The 21,079-nt window shown below is 43.7% G+C and overlaps 1 protein-coding gene across 5 annotated transcripts; it reads left to right on the top strand.

The window, feature by feature from the left end:
* Positions 1 to 13: 13 nt before the first annotated feature.
* LOC110536132 (mitochondrial sodium/calcium exchanger protein) lies at positions 14 to 20,894 on the top strand. Of its 5 annotated transcripts, none has more exons than XM_036935983.2 (15): positions 14 to 662; positions 6,055 to 6,207; positions 7,215 to 7,267; positions 7,777 to 7,834; positions 8,003 to 8,108; positions 8,197 to 8,364; positions 8,643 to 8,759; positions 9,179 to 9,247; positions 9,346 to 9,476; positions 9,682 to 9,823; positions 13,311 to 13,432; positions 14,555 to 14,708; positions 14,818 to 14,898; positions 15,042 to 15,106; positions 18,677 to 20,894. In XM_036935983.2, exons 1-15 carry the CDS (start codon positions 462 to 464, stop codon positions 18,872 to 18,874), a joined length of 1,818 nt encoding a protein of 605 aa, XP_036791878.2. In that variant the 5' UTR covers positions 14 to 461; the 3' UTR covers positions 18,875 to 20,894. The 5 variants fall into 5 exon arrangements, 3 of the variants coding, with proteins under 3 accessions (XP_036791878.2, XP_036791882.2, XP_036791880.2); XM_036935985.2 differs by lacking the exon at positions 14 to 662 and adding an exon at positions 775 to 1,281; XR_005034692.2 differs by lacking the exon at positions 14,555 to 14,708.
* Positions 20,895 to 21,079: the final 185 nt, after the last annotated feature.

Raw genomic sequence — 21,079 nt, forward strand, 5'->3', positions numbered from 1 at the left:
CTGTTTGATCTGAGACTGCAGCGGTCAGTGGGTCGCACACACACACACACGAAGGCGTCTGCCTTGTCCCCACTACAATTGTCGGGTGGGTTTAAGTGTGGACGTCACGTGTTTTAAGGAAGTAACACTGATGACGCAGGCTTGGAGAGTCCGCGAGTCAGATGATTTTGTACATAATGTTCACGGACTTTGCGAACACTCAAACATAAATGGTGTCAACAACTACAAGAAGAAGAGCTTTGCGCGTATATTTGCAACGACTACATAACAGAGGTGGCTGTAACAAAGGGTTGGTCAATCTGTTAATTCTTGCTGATCAGGCAGCCTTCAACTTTTCATTGCAACATTTAGCTTACAGCAATTAGTGACACTTTCATTTCGTCCCCAGTATTCTATTCTTAGGTTTGATCTGAACCGAACGCACCCAGTCTCGGAATGGACGCAATCCTTGAACGGAATAAATGATGAAATCTCGGGTTGTTTTTATCTCCATGTTGCTGCTGTTGTGTTTTCAATATATTTATGGCTTGGGCTCCGGAGAGTCTGGTACCGGGGTAGTTCCGTCTCCAGACCGATCCCCTGACGGTGCTGACCTGCGCTTGTCCGTGGGTACTATGGTGGGCACGCACTTCGCGATGTTCCATCAGGGAAACACATACAAGGTTAGTGAGATACATTTGGTCATGTAGTGTATGTGGACACCTGCTCGTCAAATATAATTTCTAAATCATCAGCATTAACAGGGAGTTTCTCCCCCCTTTGCTGCTATAACAGCCTCCACTTTTCTGGGAGGGCTTTCCACTAGATGTTGGAACATTGCTGCGGGGACTTGCTTCCATTCAACCACAAGAGCAAACTGAAACAGGAAATGGCCACAAAGTGGGAAGCACAATTGTCTGGAATGTCATTGTATGCTGTAGCATTAAGATTTCCCTTCACTGGAACTAAGGGGCCTAGCCCGAACCATGAAAAACAACCCCAGATTATTATTCTTCCTCCACCAAACTTTACAGTTGGCACTATGCATTGGGGCAGGTAGCGTTCTCCCGGCATCCGCCAAACCCAGATTTGTCTGTTGGACTGCCAGATGGAGCGTGTTTCATCACTCCAGAGAACGCATTTCCACTGCTGCAGAGTCTAATGGCAGCAAGCTTTACACCACTCCAGCTTACGTTTGGCATTGCGCATGGTGATCTTAGGTTTGTGTCGGCTGCTTGGCCATGGAAACTCATTTCACGAAGCTCCAGACAAACAGTTATTGTGCTGACGTTGCTTCCTGGGGTAGGTACCACATTGAAAGTTACTGAGCTCTTCGGTAAGGCCATTCTACAGCCAATATTTGTCTATGGAGATTGCATGGCTGTGTGCTCAATTTTATACACCTGTCAGCAACGGGTGTGGTTGAAATAGCCAAATCTACAAATTTTATGGGTGTCCACATACTTTTGTATATATTGTTTATCTAATTAGATTTCAACCATAAGTCTGACTTTTAACTCAATTTTTTGGGGGGTGATGTGCGGCTAACTGTGCAACTCTTCAAGTAGAGCGGAAAACTTTATCTAATATACAGGCGTTGAGTATTGATAATTGGTCGCACGATTTGCTAGCAACAACAATGAATCATCAGCAATCGATACTTGTAAAAATGTCAATTCTGAAAACGCTTACCTGTACCTATGTTTGTCCTGTACACCTGCGGTCCTTCCGAGGGGTGCTGAAATGCATACTTTTAATAAAACGTATCGAATACAACCACCGACTTTTTCCTTGTTTGTTTGTGTTGCTCAACTTGACACATAGCGGCCTTGATATACTACGTAAAGGGAGAATAAATTGGCACAAGCTCATTTGGGTTGAGCAACGAAAGAAGAAAAATTGTGGTTGTAGTCGATACAAGTTTTTATTAAAATAATGCATTTCCGCAGTTCTACTGGACAAACGTTGGTACAGGTAAGCGTTTTCAGAATCATTGACTGATGGTGATTCAATGTTGTTGCTAATCTCGCAAACAGTTATCAATACTAAATTCTGCCTTGATATAAGAGAAACTGAGTTCAGCTTTACTCAGCTACTCTTCCAATTAGTATAAGACATGAACATGCGCTTTTTTAAATTGATCTCACTTGATCGTGATTGGTGTATATGAGCAAAAAAAACTTCCTTTTTAAAAATGGACATTTTGGGTGCATCTCAATAATCTAGAATAGCTCTCCTCTTTCCTTTATCCGCACAAAGTAAATACGCCTATATTGTTTTCACCAGCCCAATAGAGTACCACAGTATGACTCATAATACCCATAAAACCTAGCAGTCAAATAAGGAAATGGATCCGACATCCCAAGGGGTTCGTGCTGATTGTACTGAGATTGTGACAGTGGTTAAATGTTGTCCATTGAGAAAGCAAGAACAAGATGTATGTCAGGAGAAGTGCAGTATTATCATAAGGAGACATATATTTGGAATACGGAGGGGGAATGGAGGGAAAAAGAGAGGCAGAGGAGGTCTGAGAGAGAGAGAGAGAGAGAGAAAGGAAGACTGTGAGCTTGTCGGTTAAAAATGGCAGAAAAAAGGGAGATGGTTTGTTAAAGAAGAGTGGCAGAAAGTGTAAGCAGAGTGAGCTGAAGACAGGAGGAGAAATGGAAGTGAATGAGGGCGAAGTATTGGAGGTGGTAGGTGTGGTGAAGTTCTCGGAGCCTGAGGCTTGCACCAAGGGTCAGGATAAAGATGAGTCTGTGACAGTAGGATTGAAGTTTTTGGAAAAAGTGGACCCTTGCCTTTTGGCTGATCCATTTGTGGTTTCAGGGTGGGTGAAAACAGAGTTGGGTGCTGTGGAATCGGTGAGGGTAACCAGAAGTGGTCTTGTGATAATTGTTTGTGATTCTGCTGGTCAGAGGGAAAAGGCACTCCACATTAAACAAATGGGGGCAAGAAATGTGAATTGTTTTGCTCTCAAGAAAAGGGTGCCATTGAAAGGATTGATTACTGGGGTAGCAGTAAATGTAAAAGTTGACCAACTGATGGGGAAGATTCCGGGTGTTTGTGATGCTCATCGTTTTGTGCGACACAGACAGGGTGATGAGAGTGCTGAAACAGAAGAGTCATTGTCTGTTATTTTGAGTTCTGATGTTGAGCCTTTGCCTGACAAAGTGATGATAGGATATATAAGTTGTTCTGTACAAGCTTTTGTGCCGAATACATTACATTGTTACAGGTGTCAAGCTTATGGGCATGTGTGTAGGAGGGAGGTCCCTAGGTGTGAGAAGAGTGCAGAAGGACATGAGACAAAGGAATGTGTAGCATTGGGGAAAGTAGTGGTATGTGTTAATTGTAGGGGTGCCCATGTGGCTGGGGATCAGAAATGTCCCATGCGAGAGAGGCAGGTTGAGGTTTCCAGGGTTGTTGTCAACTGAAGTTGTCAACTGCTGAGGCAGTGAAGAAAGTAGAGGAAGATGGGTCAAAAGGGAGGATCCTGAGAGAAGTGGTGTGAGTAGTAGATCTGTACCAGTACAGAGGGATGGACCCTGAGAGGAGTGGTGTGAGTAGTAGATCTGTACCAGTACAGAGGGATGGATCCTGAGAGGAGTGGTGTGAGTAGTAGATCTGTACCAGTACAGAGGGATGGACCCTGAGAGGAGTGGTGTGAGTAGTAGATCTGTACCAGTACAGAGGGATGGATCCTGAGAGGAGTGGTGTGAGTAGTAGATCTGTACCAGTACAGAGGGATGGATCCTGAGAGGAGTGGTGTGAGTAGTAGATCTGTACCAGTACAGAGGGATGGACCCTGAGAGGAGTGGTGTGAGTAGTAGATCTGTACCAGTACAGAGGGATGGATCCTGAGAGGAGTGGTGTGAGTAGTAGATCTGTACCAGTACAGAGGGATGGACCCTGAGAGGAGTGGTGTGAGTAGTAGATCTGTACCAGTACAGAGGGATGGACCCTGAGAGGAGTGGTGTGAGTAGTAGATCTGTACCAGTACAGAGGGATGGATCCTGAGAGGAGTGGTGTGAGTAGTAGATCTGTACCAGTACAGAGGGATGGATCCTGAGAGGAGTGGTGTGAGTAGTAGATCTGTACCAGTACAGAGGGATGGACCCTGAGAGGAGTGGTGTGAGTAGTAGATCTGTACCAGTACAGAGGGATGGACCCTGAGAGGAGTGGTGTGAGTAGTAGATCTGTACCAGTACAGAGGGATGGACCCTGAGAGGAGTGGTGTGAGTAGTAGATCTGTACCAGTACAGAGGGATGGACCCTGAGAGGAGTGGTGTGAGTAGTAGATCTGTACCAGTACAGAGGGATGGATCCTGAGAGGAGTGGTGTGAGTAGTAGATCTGTACCAGTACAGAGGGATGGACCCTGAGAGGAGTGGTGTGAGTAGTAGATCTGTACCAGTACAGAGGGATGGACCCTGAGAGGAGTGGTGTGAGTAGTAGATCTGTACCAGTACAGAGGGATGGACCCTGAGAGGAGTGGTGTGAGTAGTAGATCTGTACCAGTACAGAGGGATGGACCCTGAGAGGAGTGGTGTGAGTAGTAGATCTGTACCAGTACAGAGGGAGGGGTCCTGAGAGGAGTGGTGTGAGTAGTAGATCTGTACCAGTACAGAGGGATGGACCCTGAGAGGAGTGGTGTGAGTAGTAGATCTGTACCAGTACAGAGGGATGGACCCTGAGAGGAGTGGTGTGAGTAGTAGATCTGTACCAGTACAGAGGGATGGACCCTGAGAGGAGTGGTGTGAGTAGTAGATCTGTACCAGTACAGAGGGAGGGGTCCTGAGAGGAGTGGTGTGAGTAGTAGATCTGTACCAGTACAGAGGGATGGACCCTGAGAGGAGTGGTGTGAGTAGTAGATGTGTACCAGTACAGAGGGATGGATCCTGAGAGGAGTGGTGTGAGTAGTAGATCTGTACCAGTACAGAGGGATGGATCCTGAGAGGAGTGGTGTGAGTAGTAGATATGTACCAGTACAGAGGGATGGACCCTGAGAGGAGTGGTGTGAGTAGTAGATCTGTACCAGTACAGAGGGATGAACCAACAAGTGAAATATGTTTCGGTAAGATTGGATTTTTAGCATTTTATAGCAATGGTTCAGAAGACATCAGAAGAGTTCCAGGAAGCCACTCTTCTGATGTCAAGCCTCACACACCCAAATACCTCTCTGCAGCTGCCACCACAACCACAATTTTCTGCGACTTACGTTCCATCCCTGCAGTACAGTTGATAACCATTGCTATAAATGTGTTAAGTGGTGATGTCCCACCCTTTCAGGTTGTTGGCCTGAGGTAGGACTTAATATATTTAAATAGTGAAGTAGGGTGGTGTTATTTTTTTTTGAGTATAGTGTTAGATTTTAGGCTATTTGTTTGTTTATTTATTTTGTTCAAGCAAAGTATAAAGGAGTTGTATTCAAGTCTAGTTGGTGGTGGTAATGCAACATATTGGATGCCAACTGGCGTTAAACCTCATCGAAGAAGAATTAAATGGTTCCAATCGTTATTTCCACCAGTCATTTTTCCTATAGGGGATTTTAGAAACACTTAAAATTAGGGAAGTGTTTCTGAACTTCCCTATAGGAAAAATGGTTTTATGACACCTTCAATGTCAGGCTGTATAGAGGGGTTGGTTGTTTAGCAACAAAACGACATGTGCGCTACTAGGGGTAAAACAGACAGGGTTGTCTTAGATTGTTGACAACATGAAACATCTCCAATGTTTAATGAAAACAATAAGTTGCACAATGAGCACTTGTTGTCTCTCAAATACATCATTACAGTTGTTCGTTAGCTAGCTAGTGAATGTTTGTCATTGTTGCAAGCTACTCTATCTGGCCATCCAGAATCACAACAACACTGGGTCTTCTGTTCCCTTCAAGCACTGCTTTGTTTTTATTAGGTTCTCAGCTAAGCTGTCTGTGTTGAGCTCAGTGTGAGAGATGATGGTTGTCAGTATCCAGATTTAACCATTATTTCTTAGTAAGCTTATCCCCTCTCCAGTGTGATGTATTGATGAAGTGTGTGTGTGTGTGTGTGTGTGTGGGCATGCATTTGTCTTTCAGTGTGCCATAGTGATGAACCTGAGTGCTGTTGATCGCTGTGCGTTTGTGAAGACCACCCCAGACTGCAGTATGGAAGACAGCTTCATCAACTACCTCAAGATGACCTTCTGTCTACTACCACCCGACCTCACACCCCTCACCATCACACTCTGTGTAAGTGTGTGTGTGTGTGTGTGTCTTGTCATTAGCAGGTGCTCTTACTACCCAGAATGACTTAAATTGAAATAAGGAAGCTGAAGCAACCTCAACAGAAGCTAGTAACGGATACTTCCCTCTGTTCTGAGTAGAACTTCCTCTAATAAAGCTCGATTTACATCAGCTTTAACTGAGCCATGCAGTAAAACACAGAGTCATGAAATCAGGCAGTGAGGGAAAAATTACATATTTACCTGCTTTGTTGATTATATCTGTATGAATATTGATAGTTAACAACTATGAGCTTGGCAATAGTAAGAAATCTCATTGCTAAGAGATTTTCATAACTACCAATGCTGTGCTTCTGCAAAAGGATGGTTCCCCTCTAGCTCCCTGAAGACCCTCTGAGTGTGTGGTCAAGGACATGGCGCAACTCAAGATAGAGAGCCTGCGGAACAGAACAAACTTGCTATTGTTTCTAATCAACTTTGCTTCTGACAAACTAAGCCAAATGGAGGGGGGGTGAACATCACCTGGTACACATAACCACAAGATGAACACAAGGTAGCTTGGGATGCCCCGATCTGCCGGGCAGGGGAGGAACCAGTCATGACTAAACATGTTTAGGTCAGCTATATTAGGTCTGCTGTAAGACCTCTGTATTTTTTGTATGGTTGAGCTCTCAGCCTTCCACTTCAGAGTGTATGGTTGACCAGCTTCATTATTGCAAATCTTATTAAATAAAGATGATTGTTTGAAGAAATTACAAAGTCTCTCTCACTTGGTTAAACATTTCCACGACAAGTGTTTAACTGAGGATTTGTCCTCAGGGTGTCCACCCAGTCTGGGTTACCCCAGAGGCCCAGGCTGTAGGCCTAGTAGTAGAGGCTACACTAGTTATTTGTGGGGAAGAAGAGATGCGACACCTGCCCATTTGATATAAAAGTAATTTAATATTTTAAACATTGACGTTTTGGCCATGTCAGAACTAATCTTTCATCTCGATCCCTCTTCTCTCTCTACAGATTATTTGGTTGTTGTTCTTGTTCATAGTTCTGGGACTGACTGCATCAAAGTTGTAAGTGTCACTTACATGCTCTGTTTATAATGTCTTTACAGCCTGTAAGTTAAGTTTACAGACTCTCTATAAGACTGAGAAACATGAGTTTCGTAACAGTCTCTGTCTCTCGCTGTACGCTGGCTGTAAAGAGAGTGATGTTTGTGGTTGTGTTTCGTTGACTGCAGGGTTACAATAGCGATATGGTCACATCCCACTGGGCACACACTGGTTGAATCAATGTTGTTTCCATGTAATTTCAATGAAATTACGTTGAATTGACGTCTGTGCTCAGTGGGATGGGCCTAGTCACTTGACCACCTGAGATGAGTGTGTCATGGTTAAGGTTTCCTCTCAGGGAGATGAGACTTACTTTAATGTTTGTGATTTGGTCATGTGACTGATCACATGTATCACAGAGAAAGCAAATGTCCCCCAGACTGTTGTTATATACTGTGTGTTTGAGGCTGGGGGGTTCTAGGTTAACTATTGATTGACTTAAGGCGCATCTATGTTTTTTCTATCTTCAGCTTCTGTCCCAACCTCTCAGCCATCTCCTCCTCCCTTCAACTCACACACAACGTGGCTGTATCCCTCTACAGCACACACACACACTGTATCGCATTCAACATATTTTCATGAATATTTCTTTAAATCTGCTTAAATTATCATCTCGTCAGACACACACACACAAATACACTCACAAACAAACTCTACTCTAGCACCAGAAGTGTTTCCCCTAACAGTGTGTGTCAGGGTGTTACGTTCCTGGCGCTAGGTAACGGAGCCCCAGATGTCTTCAGTGCCACAGTGGCCTTCTCCCGTCCACACACTGCTGGCTTGGCTATAGGAGCACTGTTTGGTACGTACACATACAACGCCTTGCTATAGAAGCACTGTTCAGTCAGAGTAGACCTGCTCCTTTAATCCCTCTTTCCCTCTGTCCGTAGGAGCGGGTATCTTCGTAACCACTGTGGTTGCCGGGGCTGTGTCATTGGTCAAACCCTTCACTGTGGCGTCCCGCCCCTTCCTGCGTGATGTCATCTTCTACATGGCTGCTGTCTTCTGGACCGTCATCATCCTCTACAGAGGAACTATATCACTGGGAGAGACACTGGGTAAACACACACACAGTTGGGTTAGACTTCTTGCGTTAGAGTTGAATAAGAGTTGTGTCATGGTTGTAGGAGTCAACATTACCCTGGGAGCTACACAACACCAAACCTCTCTCTATTTCAGGTTCATCTATCAGTCATGCCTCTGTGTCCCTCAAGCTTGAACCCAGTCAAAATATTACAGACCTAGACACAGTATTCAGTGCACTTCAGAAGTTAGGACTGTTTACACTGGGGTGAATGGGGTGAAATAAGAATAAGGTGTTTGTTTCTCTCTGTAGGGTACCTGGGGCTATATGTGGTGTATGTGATAACAGTCATCGCGAGTGCCTACATCTACAGTCATCAGAAACACTCAGCGACCAGAAGTTCCATCCAGAGCTCAACACATGTACCAGGTAACACACTCACACACACAACAAACTCTGCATTGTTAGTTAGTTAGTCTACACTAACTGTGAAATAACTCAAATGTGACAAATAAAATGTGTTTTAATTTGACACACACACAGTGAGAGTCACCTGGTGGACGTGTTTAATTATTCTGGTCCAAACAAGAATAGTAAACAAACGAATATTTGACCAATTGGGGACATTTTGTTAGTCCCCACGAGGTCAAATGCTATTTCTAGGGGGTTTAGGGTTAAGGTTAGAATTAGTGTTAGGGTTGGAATTACATTAAGGGTTAGGAGCTAGAGTTAGGGTAAGAGTACGGATAGGGAAAAATAGGCTTTTGAATGGGACTGAATTGTGTGTCCCCACAAGGTTAGCTATACAAGATTGTGTGTGTGTGTCTGACAGTCATATCTGTGTGCAGAGTTCCAGTCGTCTGAGTCCGATGATGAGGCAATTCTTATATCTAATAGCAGCATCCAGGAGGACTACGGTAACAACCACAATCATGTGTACATTCTACTAAGTTATTCCGCTGGGGTGTGCTATGAGAATCAATCCAGTCAAGTGTTTGTGTTTGTGCATGTATAGACAGTGAGTACTGTCCCCTGCTGCCCTACTGTGAATCAACCAGTTCCATCCTGTTGAGTTCTCTCAACCCGGTGGACAGCAGGATCTGGAGGAGGAAGTCCTGGTGCTGGAGGGCCATCAAAATACTAAAGGTGTGCATGCATGACTCTGTGTGTTTTTCTATTTGCAGATCTGAATGTCTTTGCACTTTTCTATTGGCAGAACTGTAATAATTAGGAGTCAGTGTTATGACAGGGGTTGTGAACAGAGCACTTATGTTTTTATTTGGACAGGAGGAGCATCATTGTGTGCTTGAATGTGTGGTTACTGAGCTGCAGTTTCTCCCCTGTCCACCAGATGCCACTGGAGGTGCTGCTGCTGCTGACTGTTCCAGTGGTGGATCCTGATAAAGAAGACAGGAACTGGAGAAGACCATTAAACTGCCTCCACCTGATCACCGCACCACTGGTGTGTGTGCTCACCTTCCGTTCTGGAGAGTGTAAGTCTACATGCCTGTGTGTTAGTGAAGCGCAGGTTAACTCGTTATCTGCTGCCCACCTGGGTTTCATTCCTTAAAAAATCCACAAATGTTGAATTCTTGTGCTATTTATATCTATAGGTCACATTTAGCCTAGAATAGTGAAAGAAAAACCTATCTGGTATTAGTGCATAAGTGTAAGCTTTACACCTCGATCACACCAACAGCAGCATTGCATTCTGGTACACCAGAAGTACATTCATTTCCAATGGAACACTGCATTTGCCTGGCAGCATGGCGTTGCAGAGGCAGTTGCAGTGCGTTGTGTGGTGCTTACGTTGAACGTATGCGTCAAACTGTATGTGTAGACGGCTTGACAGAAATGGTAGCAGAAGGTGAAGGTTGAAATTTTGTTACACACATATCCAGATGATGATGTGTAACATTTTGCTCAGTGACGCTGTCGGTGTGATCAAGGCGTTACGCATGCCAAATAGCTTTTGCGAACAGGCAGAGAAAGTTAATGTCAATCCACCGAGGCAGAGTTTTTAATTAAGAGAAACTGTGAAATGGAGAGTTGAAAATAAAGGGAAAGGAGGACCAGAAAAGTGTTAAGAGGATGACAGCATTGCCAGCTGTGTGGTGATTGTGAGGCCCTGTACAAATTTGACAGTCACAAGACAGGGACTTCAAATAGGCCTATGGCACGCCAAGGGAACTGGACTGCCTACTGTTCAGATGGGTTAAATGGAAACTGAAATCTGGACACTGACTGTATGGCTATAACCTCTCACATATGCTTAATCATTTTAATATTAAGGCTATCTTGCAGTAAAATTATACACCAAATGTAGGAAAAATGTGGATATGGGAACAGGAGTGGAGAAATATGATTTATTTCTTTCAGCATCTTCAGAGAATGTGAAAGTGCAGTTCGATACAATCTGTACAGCACAGGAGGTTGGTGGCACCTTAATTGGGGAGGACGGGCTTGTGGTATAGGCTGGAGTGGAATTAGTGGAATGGTATAAAATACATCAAACACATGTTTTCCAGTTGTTTGATGCCATTCCACTGCTGTAGAGGTGATATCTTCATCAGTATCATAAAAGCTAGTATTTAAACCACATAAAATGTGCATCTAAGCCGAACTGAAATCTTATCAGAAACCTGTTGGGTCATTTTCACAGCTTTCTATTTCCTTACAACTGGTCAAACTGATGTCATTTGGAAATTTTGCAGAGAAAATCTTTCATTTTTTTTAGTTAATTTATTTTCTCCCCAGTCCCTAAACTGCTCCACGAAAGAATCAGAGATGACCGAGAACGTTACCAATGTCAAGTAGATTGAAACATTAATTCTATCGATTTCTGACATTATTCTGGCGAGCAAGAGTTTATTTAGTCTTCTGGGGCAACATATAATGACAGAAGAGAAGCTGCATATACAGTGCCTTGCGAAAGTATTCGGCCCCCTTGAACTTTACGACCTTTTGCCACATTTCAGGCTTCAAACATAAAGATATAAAACTGTATTTTTTTTGTGAAGAATCAACAACAAGTGGGACACAATCATGAAGTGGAACGACATTTACTGGATATTTCAAACTTTTCTAACAAATCAAAAACTTAAAAATTGTGCGTGCAAAATTATTCAGCCCCTTTACTTTCAGTGCAGCAAACTCTCTCCAGAAGTTCAGTGAGGATCTCTGAATGATCCAATGTTGACCTAAATGACTAATGATGATAAATACAATCCACCTGTGTGTAATCAAGTCTCCGTATAAATGCACCTGCACTGTGATAGTCTCAGAGGTCCGTTAAAAGCGCAGAGAGCATCATGAAGAACAAGGAACACACCAGGCAGGTCCGAGATACTGTTGTGAAGAAGTTTAAAGCCGGATTTGGATACAAAAAGATTTCCCAAGCTTTAAACATCCCAAGGAACACTGTGCAAGCGATAATATTGAAATGGAAGGAGTATCAGACCACTGCAAATCTACCAAGACCTGGCCATCCCTCTAAACTTTCAGCTCATACAAGGAGAAGACTGATCAGAGATGCAGCCAAGAGGCCCATGATCACTCTGGATGAACTGCAGAGATCTACAGCTGAGGTGGGAAACTCTGTCCATAGGACAACAATCAGTCGTATATTGCACAAATCTGGCCTTTATGGAAGAGTGGCAAGAAGAAAGCCATTTCTTAAAGATATCCATAAAAAGTGTTGTTTAAAGTTTGCCACAAGCCACCTGGGAGACACACCAAACATGTGGAAGAAGGTGCTCTGGTCAGATGAAACCAAAATTCATTTTTTTGGCAACAATGCCAATGTTTGGCGTAAAAGCAACACATCTCATCACCCTGAACACACCATCCCCACTGTCAAACATGGTGGTGGCAGCATCATGGTTTGGGCCTGCTTTTCTTCAGCAGGGACAGGGAAGATGGTTAAAATTGATGGGAAGATGGATGGAGCCAAATACAGGACCATTCTGGAAGAAAACCTGATGGAGTCTGCAAAAGACCTGAGACTGGGATGGAGATTTGTCTTCCAACAAGACAATGATCCAAAACATAAAGCAAAATCTACAATGGAATGGTTCAAAAATAAACATATCCAGGTGTTAGAATGGCCAAGTCAAAGTCCAGACCTGAATCCAATCGAGAATCTGTGGAAAGAACTGAAAACTGCTGTTCACAAATGCTCTCCATCCAACCTCACTGAGTTCGAGCTGTTTTGCAAGGAGGAATGGGAAACAATTTCAGTCTCTCGATGTGCAAAACTGATAGAGACATACCCCAAGCGACTTACAGCTGTAATCGCAGCAAAAGGTGGCGCTACAAAGTATTAACTTAAGGGGCTGAATAATTTTGCACACCCAACTTTTCAGTTTTTGATTTGTTAAAAAAGTTTGAAATATCCAATAAATGTCGTTCCACTTCATGATTGTGTCCCAGTTGTTGTTGATTCTTCACAAAAAAATACAGTTTTATATCTTTATGTTTGAAGCCTGAAATGTGGCAAAGGGTCGCAAAGTTCAAGGGGGCCGAATACTTTCGCAAGGCACTGTGTATATATATATATATATATATATATATATATATATATATATATATATATATATATATATATATAATTATAGACAAGTTGACTAACACACAGCCTACCAAAATGTCAGAAATAAGCAGAAATGTATCTACATCAGGCACCCTCTGCCAAAAAATTGTTCCGCCATCTCTGCCTGTAGCCTACAGCGCATTTTCTATATTAGAGGGTTAGGGTTGGGTGCGGTCTTCATATTTTCACTTTATCACATATAGTCTGGCGGTTGCGGATGCGTTGTTAGCAATTGCATGCCGGTGCAGGTGAACAAACAGCTGATCTGCGCACCACTACTATGTATGGGTGTGTGGTCAAAGAACCTCAATCTCTATTCTGTAAAATGTGACATCCTCTCCAGAAGAAGTGGGCTAACCCACTGGACTGGTGTCACTTTCTCTCTCTAGACGGGATGTATCAGATCGAGGATCAGTTTCCTGTCTGGGCGTTGACGTTGCTCTTTGGCCTCTTCCTCTCCGCCATAGTCTTCCTCACCACCACCAACAACCACCCCCCGCCATACCACTCAGTAAGAACACATACACAGACACATTCCTTCTTTCCATAACTGTTGTTGTCTCTGTTAGGTGTTGTGGTGAGTGTGTATGATGTGTGTGGGGTTTGTCCATAGCTGTTCTCTCTGCTGGGCTTTGTGGTGAGTGTGTATGATGTGTGTGGTTTTTCTCCATAGCTGTTCTCTCTGCTGGGCTTTGTGGTGAGTGTGTATGATGTGTGTGGGGTTTGTCCATAGGTGTTCTCTCTGCTGGGCTTTGTGGTGAGTGTGTATGATGTGTGTGGGGTTTGTCCATAGCTGTTCTCTCTGCTGGGCTTTGTGGTGAGTGTGTATGATGTGTGTGGTTTTTCTCCATAGCTGTTCTCTCTGCTGGGCTTTGTGGTGAGTGTGTATGATGTGTGTGGTTTTTCTCCATAGCTGTTCTCTCTGCTGGGCTTTGTGGTGAGTGTGTATGATGTGTGTGGGGTTTGTCCATAGCTGTTCTCTCTGCTGGGCTTTGTGGTGAGTGTGTATGATATGTGTGGGTTTTCTCCATAGCTGTTCTCTCTGCTGGGCTTTGTGGTGAGTGTGAATGATGTGTGTGGGGTTTGTCCATAGCTGTTCTCTCTGCTGGGCTTTGTGGTGAGTGTGAATGATGTGTGTGTTTTTTCTCCATAGCTGTTCTCTCTGCTGGGCTTTGTGGTGAGTGTGTATGATGTGTGTGGTTTTTCTCCATAGCTGTTCTCTCTGCTGGGCTTTGTGGTGAGTGCGTATGATGTGTGTGGTTTTTCTCCATAGCTGTTCTCTCTGCTGGGCTTTGTGGTGAGTGTGTATGATGTGTGTGGTTTTTCTCCATAGCTGTTCTCTCTGCTGGGCTTTGTGGTGAGTGTGAATGATGTGTGTGGTTTTTCTCCATAGCTGTTCTCTCTGCTGGGCTTTGTGGTGAGTGTGAATGATGTGTGTGGGGTTTGTCCATAGCTGTTCTCTCTGCTGGGCTTTGTGGTGAGTGTGTATGATGTGTGTGGTTTTTCTCCATAGCTGTTCTCTCTGCTGGGCTTTGTGGTGAGTGTGAATGATGTGTGTGGTTTTTCTCCATAGCTGTTCTCTCTGCTGGGCTTTGTGGTGAGTGTGTATGATGTGTGTGGGGTTTCTCCATAGCTGTTCTCTCTGCTGGGCTTTGTGGTGAGTGCGATATGGATCAGTGCTGCAGCCTTGGAGGTGGTCAGTATCCTGCACATGCTCGGTGTGGTCTTCAGTCTGTCCAACAATTTACTGGGTCTCACACTGCTGGCCTGGGGAAACAGCATAGGGGGTGAGACACATACACACAAACTGAGGTGATCTGCACTCCCCTACTAATCATTCAACAGAAGACAGACAGACTGCTTGCTTGCTGTAGTGTTGAATCTGTTTATTTCCAGATAGTTTTTCTGACGTCACCATCGCTCGCCAGGGATACCCTCAGATGGCAATATCAGCCTGCTTTGGGGGAATCATCTTTAGTATCCTTTTGTGTGTCTTCTGGACATGTTTGTGCAGGCATAATGGGAGTGTGTGTGTTTTGACTGTGAAAAGCAAAATGCGAGTGTGTGTACCTCTGCTATGTGTATGAATCATGTTTCTGCCTTGATCGTGTTCCTCTCAGACATGCTGATTGGAGTGGGCATTGGCTGTCTGATGCAGATGTTTAACAACGAGCCAGTGGTGACGGTACGTCTGCTCTTAGCTTCAGTACTCCTTTCATATATACACTGCTCAAAAAAATAAAGGGAACACTTAAACAACACAATGTTACTGCAAGTCAATCACACTTCTGTGAAATCAAACTGTCCACTTAGGAAGCAACACTGATTGACAATACATTTCACATGCTGTTGTGCAAATGGAATAGACGACAGGTGGAATTATAGGCAATTAGCAAGATACCCCCAATAAAGGAGTGGTTCTGCAGGTGGTAACCACAGACCACTTCTCAGTTCCTATGCTTCCTGGCTGATGTTTTGGTCACTTTTGAATGCTGGCGGTGCTTTCACTCTAGTGGTAGCATGAGACGAAGTCTACAACCCACACAAGTGGCTCAGGTAATGCAGCTCATCCAGGATGGAACATCAATGCGAGCTGTGGCAAGAAGGTTTGCTGTGTCTGTCAGCGTAGTGTCCAGAGCATGGAGGCGCTACCAGGAGACAGCCCAGTACATCAGGAGACGTGGAGGAGGCCATAGGAGGGCAACAACCCAGCAGCAGGACCGCTACCTCCGCCTTTGTGCAAGGAGGAGCAGGAGGAGCACTGCCAGAGCCCTGCAAAATAACCTCCAGCAGGCCACAAATGTGCATGTGTCTGCTCAAACAGTCAGAAACAGACTCCATGAGGGTGGTATGAGGGCCCGACGTCCACAGGTGGGGGTTGTGCTTACTACAGCCCAACACCGTGCAGGACGTTTGGCATTTGCCAGAGAACACCAAGATTGGCAAATTCGCCACTGGCGCCCTGTGATCTTCACAGATGAAAGCAGGTTCACACTGAGTACGTGACAGAGTCTGGAGACGCCGTGGAGAATGTTCTGCTGCCTGCAGCATCCTCCAGCCTGACCGGTTTGGCGGTGGGTCAGTCATGGTGTGGGGTGGCATTTCTTTGGGGGGCCGCACAGCCCTCCATGTGCTCGCCAGAGGTAGCCTGACTGCCATTAGTTACCAAGATGAGTTCCTCAGACCCCTTGTGAGACCATATGCTGGTGCGGTTGGCCCTGGGTTCCTCCTAATGCAAGACAATGCTAGACCTCATGTGGCTGGAGTGTGTCAGCAGTTCCTGCAAGAGGAAGGCATTGATGCTATGGACTGGCCCGCCCGTTCCCCAGACCTGGATCCAATTGAGCACATCTGGGACATCATGTCTCGCTCCATCCACCAACGCCACGTTGCACCACAGACTGTCCAGGAGTTGGCGGATGCTTTAGTCCAGGTCTGGGAGGAGATCCCTCAGGAGACCATCCGCCACCTCATCAGGAGCATGCCCAGGCGTTGTAGGGAGGGCATACAGGCATGTGGAGGCCACACACACTACTGAGCCTAATTTTTACTTGTTTTAAGGACATTACATCAAAGATGGATCAGCCTCTAGTGTGGTTTTCCACTTTAATTTTGAGTGTCACTCCAAATCCAGACCTCCATGGGTTGATACATTTGATTTCCATTGATAATATTTGTGTGATTTTGTTGTCAGCATATTCAACTATGTAAAGAAAAGTATTTAATAAGAATATTTCATACATTCAGATCTAGGATGTGTTATTTTAGTGTTCCCTTTTATTTTTTCCCTTTTATTTTTTTGAGCAGTATATATATATATATATATATATATATATATATATATATATATATACATACATACACACACACACACACACACACACACACAGTTGAAGTCAGAAGTTTACATAAACCTTAGCCAAATACATTTCAACTCAGTTTTTCACAATTCCTGACATTTAATCCTAGTAAAGATTCCCTGTCTTAGGTCAGTTAGGATCACCACTTTATTTTAAGAATGTGAAATGTCAGAATAATAGTAGAGAGTGGTTTATTTCAGCTTTTATTTCTTTCATCACAGTCTCAGTGGGTCAGAAGTTTACATACACCCAATTCGTTTTTGGTAACATTGCCTTTAAATTGTTTAACTTGGGTCAAACATTTCAGGTAGTCTTCCACAAGCTTCCCACAATAAGTTGGGTGAATTTTGTCCCATTCCTCCTGACAGAGCTGGTGTAACTGAGTCAGGTTTGTAGGCCTCCTTGCACGCACACGCTTTTTCAGTTCTGCCCACATATTTTCTATAGGATTGAGGTCAGGGCTTTGTGATGGCCACTCCAATATCTTGACTTTGTTGTCCTTAAGCATTTTGCCACAACTTTGGAAGTATGCTTGGGGTCATTGTCCATTTGGAAGACCCATTTGCGACCAAGCTTTAACTTGATGTCTTGTGATGTTGCTTCAATATATCCACATAATTTCCCTTCCTCATGAAAGCCATCTATTTTGTGAAGTGCAGCAGTCCCTCCGGCAGCAAGGCACCCCCACAACATGATGCTGCCACCCCCGTGCTTCACGGTTTGGATGGTGTTCTTTGGCTTGCAAGCCTTACCCTTTTTTCTCCAAACATAATGATGGTCATTATGGCCAAACAGGTATATTTTTGTTACATCAGACCAGAGGACATTTCTCCAAAAAGTACGATATTTGTCCCCATGTGCAGTTGCAAACCGTAGTCTGGCTTTTTATGGCAGTTTTGGAGCAGTGGCCTCTTCCTTGTTGAGTGGCCTTTCAGGTTATGTCGATATAAGACTCGTCTTACTGTGGATATAGATACTTTTGTACCTTTTTCCTCCAGCATCTTCACAAGGTCCTTTGCTGCTGTTCTGGGATTGATTTGCACTTTTCGCACCAAAGTATGTTCATCTCTAGGAGACAGAACGCGTCTCCTTCCTGAGCGGTATAACGGCTGCGTGATCCCATGGTGTTTATACTTTGTACAGATTAACATGGTACCTTCAGGCGTTGGACCAGATTTGTGGAGGTCTACAATGTTTTTCCGGAAGTCTTGGCTGATTTCTTTTGATTTTCCCATGATGTCAGAGGCACTGAGTTTAAAGGTAGACCTTGAAATACATCCACAGGTACACCTCCAATTGACTCAAATTATGTCACTTAGCCTATCAGAAGCTTCTAAAGCCATGACATCATTTTGTGGAATTTTCCAAGCTGTTTAAAGGCACAGTCAACTTGGTGTATGTAAACTTCTGAGCCACTGGAATTGTGATACAGTGAATTATATGTTAAATAATCTGTCTGTTAACAATTGTTGGAAAACTTACTTGTCATGTACAAAGTAATGTACTTGCCAAAACTATAGTTTGTTAACAAGAAATTTGTGGAGTGGTTAAAAAACTAGTTTTAATGACTCCAACCTAAGTGTATGTAAACTTCAGACTTCAACTGTGTGTGTATATATATATATATATATATATATATGAGCTGAGTTTGTAATTGGGTGTTATAAACATTTGTAGAAAGGTAGTGACCAGAGAAATGTCTTTGTCTGAAGTGCATAGGATAGGAGTTTTATCAGGAAATAAATGAAAATGTTTATCAATGAGAGAGAATAGCAGCCGTCCCGATATTGAACTCTGTGCAACACCTTTTTTCAGTTTCCACATGATTGGACTGGTATTACCCTATTTCAACCCCCCCCCCCCCCCTCTCTCTCTCTCTAATCCCCACCCCCTAGTTTGAACCTGCAGGTTTGTTGACCTGGGTTCTAGCAGGTTCTCTGGGTCTCTCTCTGGTCCTCTCCTTCATCCTAGTTCCTCTGCACTGTTTCCACATGGGCCGGTCCTATGGAATCTTCCTCCTGCTCTTCTACGCGGTCTTCCTCCTGGTTGCGCTGCTCACTGAGTTTGGCTTTATCCACACCGGAAGCCAGTAAGGGATGGTTTGGACCAGTCTGGTGGAGCTGCCTGTGAGTACTGACACGACTGTCTGCGACCTGAGTGATTTAAAGCCAATAACACTGGGCCTTATTTGAATTGGAGCAAATCCCCCTCTGGCTTTACTTTAGTCTGTTTGCACTGACTGTATTTTTATATTTAGATTGCTATTAGCTGTTACTTGAGAACAGCTTCTCTTCCTGGGGTCCACACAAAACAATTATACAGAAATGACTGTAGGGACAATTGTTCTTACAGGCAACATCCTGTGAATCTTATGTGAAAGCAGCACAACACGGTTTTAAAAGTAACCCATATACCAACAAGGAGAAGAAATACAATATAAAAGCTGCAGTAGCACTAGGGAAGTATCTCTTTTTAAATCAATGTGAATGCAGTGTCTCCTATCTTAGCGAGACACACTGCTATATGTAATGGTTGTGAGTAAATTCTCAAATGTGCTCTATGCGTTTATGGCATAGAAATACCTATATAGTTCCAACTTCTGAAACATGAAACAGCAGGGCGCAGCTGTTAAATTGATTTGAAGATGGCCCTAAACAAGCTACTTTACTTAGTAGCTTCAAACATTGTTTTAAAAAATTTTTTATTAAGAAATAGTTTTCTTTACTATGACAGATGTATGATAGAGGTAATACATTACTGCACCTGATAGATATTTGCACCTTTGGTAAAGGATGCTCTTATGAGTACTTTGTCTGGACTGTGTGTATATGTGTTAAAAGGAACTGAGCTCCAGGTAGATCACAAGTCCCTAATGAACTCAGTTAAACATCTTAACTGAAGAGAACATACTGAGCGGGGTTCAGTCTGGTTTTAGATCAGAGCACAGTACCACAACTGCAGCACAATGTTGCTTTTTATCATTGATTTATCAAAGGCATTTGATTCAGTTGACCATGAATTGTTGCTAGCTAGACTCGGTAACGGGGCAGTAAACAGTTCCTAAACCAATATGTACATGCTGACAATCACAAGTCTAGATTAATAGAGGTGTGCCCCAGGGTTCCATTTTAGCTCCTTTGTTGTTCTCAATGTGTATTAATGATTTGGGAAATGGGATGCAACCAGTAAAGCTGCATCTATATGCAGATGATCGTCATATGTGCACCTTCTCTGGTTCAGGCTGTTGAAGAGCTCCAGACTGCTTTTGTCACTTTTGGCCTCCCTTTGTGGTCTCAAACTGGTATTGAATGTACAAAAAACTAAATTCATGACCTTTAACAGAGCTAGCACTCAGCCAGAGAAGGTTAGCATTGTCACATCTGGTGGCTTATCCATTGAAAAAGTGTCATCCTACAAATACCAAGGTATATGGTTGGATGACAGGACTTTTAAAGTTCATTTGGATAATCTTGTGAGGAAGCTTAAATTGAAATTGGGGTTTTATTTTTGTAATAAGGCTTGCTTCCCGCTTATGGCCAGAAAGAAGATTGATCAGGCCACTTTTCTCTCTGTAATTGATTATGGTGACTTGTTGTATATGCATGCAGCCTCCTGTCATGCATCCTTACTCTTTATTACAAATGCCAAGTCACTCACCCACCATTGCAGGTTGGACCTCACTTTATATGCGCAGAAAGCTACATTTGTATGTGTTCATCTACAAAGCATTTTAACTCTGTAGTCTGGTCTCCTTCACCGCCAGCAGTTACCGGGCCTGCTAGGGGATTGCTACTTACAGGGGCATGGAATAGTCTACAACCAATGCTTCATCTAGATATGTTAGGGCCACTGACTTAATAAAACAAATAAATAAGGGAGACTGTTACAGGAGTGTAGATGCTTTTTTTTCATGTTGAATTGATGTTTTAATTCTAATATATTGTTTGTAGCTGCCTTCTTGTCCAGGCCTCCCTTGAAAAAGAGACTCGATCTCAATGGGCTTTTCCTGGTTCAATAAAGGTTCTTACGTGTCGACTCATGTGTAGGTACTGAGATGTTGATTGTGTATGGTCTCTGTTAAAGATCTAAATAAAAACATCCTTCATGTAACAACCAGGTGTTGTCTATAGCCGTCTCTCAGGGCTAGTCTGAGCCCGAAGTCTCAAGTGGTGCAGCGGTCTAAGACACTGCATCTAAGTGCTTGAGGCGTCACTACAGACACCGTGGTTCAAATCCAGGCTGTATCGCAACCGGCCGTGATTGCGAGTCTCATAGGACGACGCACAATTTGCCCAGTA

This window comes from Oncorhynchus mykiss, chromosome 11 (genome assembly GCF_057628025.1).
Source record: "Oncorhynchus mykiss isolate SJ-2025 chromosome 11, ASM5762802v1, whole genome shotgun sequence".
In the NCBI taxonomy this organism is placed as follows: domain Eukaryota; kingdom Metazoa; phylum Chordata; class Actinopteri; order Salmoniformes; family Salmonidae; genus Oncorhynchus; species Oncorhynchus mykiss.

What these genes read in the sequence shown, in the direction of transcription:
- LOC110536132 (XM_036935983.2), top strand. Translation starts at nt 462, where the DNA reads ATGATGAAATCTCGGGTTGTTTTTATCTCCATGTTGCTGCTGTTGTGT. An exon ending in GGCTATAGGAGCACTGTTTG is followed by an intron (nt 8,109 to 8,196) that starts GTACGTACACAT and finishes CTCTGTCCGTAG; the next exon opens with GAGCGGGTATCTTCGTAACC. An exon ending in GAGCTCAACACATGTACCAG is followed by an intron (nt 8,760 to 9,178) that starts GTAACACACTCA and finishes ATCTGTGTGCAG; the next exon opens with AGTTCCAGTCGTCTGAGTCC.